The 5,611-nt window shown below is 39.8% G+C and overlaps 1 protein-coding gene across 1 annotated transcript in view; it reads right to left on the reverse strand.

The window, feature by feature from the left end:
* Positions 1-2,233, reverse strand: part of lactbl1 (lactamase beta like 1) — a 21,689-nt gene extending 19,456 nt beyond the window's left edge. The window contains exon 1 of the mRNA XM_015375331.1: positions 2,174-2,233. Coding sequence (XP_015230817.1) covers positions 2,174-2,233 — 60 coding nt within the window. The remainder of the gene's footprint in view (positions 1-2,173) is intronic.
* Between the last annotated feature and the right edge of the window lie 3,378 nt (positions 2,234-5,611).

A 5,611-nucleotide genomic window follows, 5' to 3' on the forward strand; every position in this document is an offset into this window, starting at 1 on the left:
ATAAAATATCTTACAATATTAAAAATACTAACATCTTCCAATGAGGAAGCAGAGCCTGAGGGCTCCGGCTCGGATTCTCCCATTTCTAGTGCTGAGGTTGCCAAGGTGATTTAAAAGCTCCTCGGTTGCAAGGCCCCAGGGGTGGAAGAGATTTGCCCTATGTATCTTTATGCTCTGGATGTTGTGGTACTGTATTGTTTAACATGAGGCATCAGGCAGATCCTCTGGATTGGCAGACTGCGGTGGTGGTCCCTCTATTTAGAAACGGGGACCAGAGGGTGTGTTCCAACTACAGAGGAATCATACTCAGAAGCCTCCCTGGTCTATTCTGGGTTCTGGTCCGTCTGTAAGTCGAATCTCAGATTCAGGAGGAGCAGTGAGGTTTTCATGGAACAGTGGATCAGCTCTACACCCTCAGCAGGATTCTGGAGGGTGCATGGGAGTTTGCCCAAACAGTCTACATGTGTTTTGTGGATCTAGAGAAGGCCTTCGACCGTGTCCCTCGGGAGGTCCTGTGGGGGGTATGCAGGGAGTATAGAGTAGCGGGTCCTTTAATAAGGGCTGTTAGGTCTTTGTCGGAGCCTGGTCTGCATTAACAGTAAGCCAGACTCATTTCGGGGGAGAGTTGGACTCCGCGAAGGTTACTTTACTTTGCTTTGGGCTTTGTCACCAATTCCGTTCACAACGTTTGTGGACAGAATTTTTAGGCGCATCCAAGGTGTTGTGCGGATCCAATTTGGTGGCCTGATATTTGTGATTGGCTTCATCAGAGCGTGATCTACAGCCTCTCACCGGAAAGGTTCTCAGCCAAGTATGAAGCCACCGGGATTAGGATAAGTGCCTCCAAATCGGACATCATGGTATTGAGGCAGAAAACGGTAGAGTGCTTTCTTCCGGGTTGGGGAGGATATACTGCTCCTCAAGGAGGAGTTTAAGTATCTTGGGTTTTGTTCATAAAATGAGAGGAAGATGGAGCGGGAGACCGACAGGTGGATTTGTGTGGCATCCTCTGTGAAGCAGACGCTATACTTGTCCATTGTGGTAAAGAAAGAGCTCAGCCAAAAGACAAAGCTCTCGATTTAGGTCGATCTAGGTTCCTACTCTCATCTATGTTCATGAGTTTTGGGTCATAACCAAGAACGAGAATGAGAGCTTGGATACAAGCCACCAAAAAGAGTTTTCTCCATTGTGTGTCTGGAGTTTCTCTTACAGATAGGGTGAGGAAGGCATCCAGGCAGTACTCAGAGTAGAGCCCCTGCTTCTCCACGTAAAGAGGAGCTAGTTAAGGTGGCTCAGGCATCTGGTTAAGATGCCTCCTGGATGCCTCCCTGGTGAGGTGATCCGGGCAGGTCCCATCGGGAGGAGATCCAGTAAGAGACCCCGGACAGCCTGGAGGGATTATGTGTCTTGGCTGGCATTGGAACGCCTTGGGATTCCCCTGGAGCAGCTGGCCCAAGTTGCTGGGGAGAGCGATCTCTTGGCCTCCCTACTGAAGCTGCTAGCTGCACGACCCGACCCCGGATAAGCCGAGAAGATGGATGGATGGATTAAAAATACTAAGGGGGGCAATAGAAGAATCCAAACAAACAGAACAATATTTATATTCATTGGAATCAAACTCAACTTGTGTTAAAGAATATTTTTTTTTAATTGGACTTTCTCATCTAATAGTTTGTTATCTCACAATTTCTTCAAAAAAAGACATCAAGCCATTCTCTATGAGAAATCATGTAAACAAGTTGCATTAATCTCACATATCTCTTATCAAGACAGCTCTTGGGTTTCATAACAGTCTCCAGACCTCTGAAAATCACCTATCTACCTAAATTAGTCTTATAACCCCTTTTGTTAGCAGAATCTATCACAACTTTGCTCAGCATGTGGTCATCATCTTTGTTTGGATTGTTTTTAGTATTACATTTAGTTATAATGTAGAAAGCATGAGAGTGAGCACCCTGATCCTTCTTTTTTAATCTGTGCAGAGAGAGTCACATATGGCTCATTTTACCAGCACAAGGGCTCACCTCCAACTGCCAGAGCACCAATCATGGCAGAGGTTTAATGTGTTTATTGAAATACACAGTGAGTGCATTACCACTCAAGTTCTACATCTGTTTGAGAGGAAGATTGTATTTTCTAAAGTGCATAATGTTTGTTCAATTGCTGTTTTTACCTGAGTTTGAACTCCGTCCAGTGGGGTTTGCTGAAGAACTTTACTCCCTGCCCTTCCCATGTTGCTGTGGCAGGAGATATTGCCTGAAAAGCAAAAAGAAATAAGAAAAAATGTCACTGCACTGACACTAAGGTGCAACCTTTTTCACGTACAATATACAATAAATTTATTTTGCAGCTGATTAAGCAGCATATTTTCTGGAGTAGTGTTAATAATTTTGCTCTTATATTTCTGTATATTTGTTCTCCAACTTTTTCCACTCAAGAAAATTTCCACTATTATGGATGACAAAACATGACATTCCTATCTTTTGCCATCTTGTGAAACAAACAGTTTACCACCATAGTAAAATAAAATAAAGAAAACCAAGCCAAATCAAAGGCACACTCTTCTCTGCTAATTATGGTGCATTATGTTTCAGGTGATGCAGTTTTGAATAGGGTGGATTTCCATATTGTTTGAAAAAAAAAAAAAAGATCAAGTCAGCTCAATAAAATCTTTGCACTTAATTTGCTCACCTTTCAGAATAATCAGTCTTAAATTGTATCCTTAGTTCCAACACAGGGTTTAAAGCCTCTTCTCTGTGATCTTTGAGCAAGTTTAATGTCCTGCTGTCACACTTTGTCATCTATTTTTTACCATCTGGTAACTGTGGATCTATGTAGTTCAATAAAGGTACGCCAAGAGAGAATTAAAAAAATACAAATCTTGGAAAGTACAATTGTACATATTCCGTCAAGACAAAAAAATGTTTTTGAAAAGGCCCCTCTCAAATTTAGAAATAAATGTGACAGAAAATCGAGGTCTGCTTAAGACTGCTGTGAGAGATTTCTCCACAAATCTGATCTAGTTAGACCAATTTTGCATGCTGGAGTGGGCAAATATGAACAAGTTAAGACTTGGCATTCTGATTGACTCATACCACAACAGCCTGAATGCTAAAATTGAATAAAACGTTTTTTAGCATGTCCAAATTTAATGGTGTGCACAGACTTGCAATGAGGCTATTACATTTTTGTTCCTTTTGAAACATTTATTGTCTTTTCACAGGAAGGAAGGATTATTCATAAAGCACATTTCAGCAACAAAACAATTCAAAGTAGTGCATATAAGAGGAAAACAGACTGAGGAAAGTATAATCCAAGATAAATAAAGAAGAGTAAAATAACTGCTAATAAATGGAAAGAAAGCTGGACTCTAAACTTTCTAAAGTCAGAAAACACAAAGTTAAAGGCCATTCTAAAAACGTTTTTAAGGTTTCAGCACTGTGCGAGCTTAAATAATTGACAAAGACTGCTGGATAGGTGTTGAAACCTTCTCAGAAAAACTGAAAGAAAGTCGGGTTGCCTGCTTTGTGGTTGCCGTGACCCAGATGACTTGAAATGTACACAGGCACTCAGCATTTCTACAGTTTTCTGGAGAGTTATTTCAGATTAGCGGAGCATAAGAATTAAAAGCTGCTTCCCCATGTTTGATTCTGGTTCTGGGTATGCAAAGTAGATTAGAGGGAGGAGACCTGAGAGGTCTGGGCAGTTGATCCACTGACAAGTCTGTAATGTATAATGGTGCTAAGCCATTCAGTGATTTTTAGACCAAGAGAATTACTTTACAGTCTGTCATCTGAGATACAAGGAGTCAGTGGAGGGACTTGAGAAATGGGGGGATGTGCTCCACTTTCTTAGTTTTGGTAAGGATGTAGGTAGAAGTATTCTGGGGAAACTGCAGCTGTCAGATTTATTTTATTTTTTTAATAAAGACCAGGGAAGATAACATTGCAGAAATAAATTCTACTAAACATGAACCGATTTGAAATCGTTTTCAACACCTTTCTAGGACATTTCTCCTTTTTTCCTTTCTTTCTTAAAGCATGGTTTGTAGAACAAATGTCAGTTTATGATATAAAAGATATAATTTATATATACAATATATAAATATATATATAATATATATTATATAAAAATATAACTATTATGTCACAAAAACCTAGCATTTTAACAAAGGTGTTTAGGTTTTGATATTAATGCGACCAATGGCAAATGAGTTGCACATGTCTTTGTAAGAGATTTTGTACAAAAGGACAACACATTTTAAATATTTTTTTCCCAGATTTCAATTATTAAAAAGGAACAAGTTACATGGAGGGGAATAAATAACAAGACCATCTGCTAGTTGATAAAGCATTTTAACTGAGATTAGACATTTCTGCTTTCGAGCCCAAAGGTCAGAAACACATCAAAAAGCTGCTGCTGTTTGAAGTGTGTGGATGAAAAATCCTTTATTAATGCCCTTAAACAGAACATTGCTCAGTAGGGACAGACTTTTTTGCTTTAATTAAGGCTAAAGCAAGGTGATGGTAATGAGTTCACCTTTGCTTTCATGTGATTTTGAAAAGATTTAGATTTTATCTGAACTGTACTGAAAAGACATTAAACTTTAGAATCAATCATACTGTTAAACAGGATTAGATCACTGTCTCTTTTAAGCCTGTGGTTTGACAAAATATCAAGTTGTAATTTGCCTTTAATACCTGGTAAACAATCAATCTTTCCAGACAAACTTTGTAGAATATTAAGTCTGTGAAACACATTTAAAGTGCAAGCAGCTTTCAGTTGAAATAGTTGACTACAAGTTAGGGAAGCCCACTGAGTATTAATTAGACCTTTAGGTAGAGCCGTGGCCCAGTTGGTGCATGCTAAAGTGCCCTTACGGGTGCCAAAACATGTACCAAAATAACATCTTGTGATTCAAAACTTGTACTAAAGTGCCCTGCCGGGAGCCAAATCACATGTTCAATTACCACCCCCAGGGGTGAGAATCCTGCATATGTGACCTTTTTCCTATGACATCCCTGCCCTTCAAAAATTGTGCCCATGCCATTGTCTTTGGGGATCTAAAATAGGGGAGTGGTGGCCTAGTGGTTAGGGCATTGTGCTTGGATCCAAGAGGTTCTGAGTTCAAGCCCCAATCCCTGAGACTGCCACTCTGGGTACCTGATCAAGACCATTAATCCCTATACTGCTCCCCGGTCGCCACACAATGGCAGCCCACTGCTCCCCAAGGAGATTGGTTAAATGCAGAGAGTTCATTTCATTGCTCTGTACTTTTGACAGTATAATGATAATAAAAAAGCTAAAAAAGAGCAATTAATGAATGAATAAATGAAAATACAAGCTTTTAAATATTGCACAGGAACTTAGAGAAAGGATGGCTCTTTCAAGGGCACAGTTTCTGCCTCAATGTCAACCAAATCATTTTGTAAGCAACACGGGGGCACCTTTCAGCTGAGTAAAACAGTAGTTAAGAAAAACAATTTTTTCCCCTGATTTTTCTTACCAAGTCAAACCCAAACAAAAATATTATCGGTATGTATGAAACTTTTCCCAAAGCACAAACAGTAAAAGCAGTAACAGCGTAAAAAGTGGTAATTAGCAAGTAACA

Source organism: Cyprinodon variegatus, unplaced genomic scaffold, assembly GCF_000732505.1.
Source record: "Cyprinodon variegatus isolate N-32 unplaced genomic scaffold, C_variegatus-1.0 Scaffold117, whole genome shotgun sequence".
Taxonomy (NCBI): domain Eukaryota; kingdom Metazoa; phylum Chordata; class Actinopteri; order Cyprinodontiformes; family Cyprinodontidae; genus Cyprinodon; species Cyprinodon variegatus.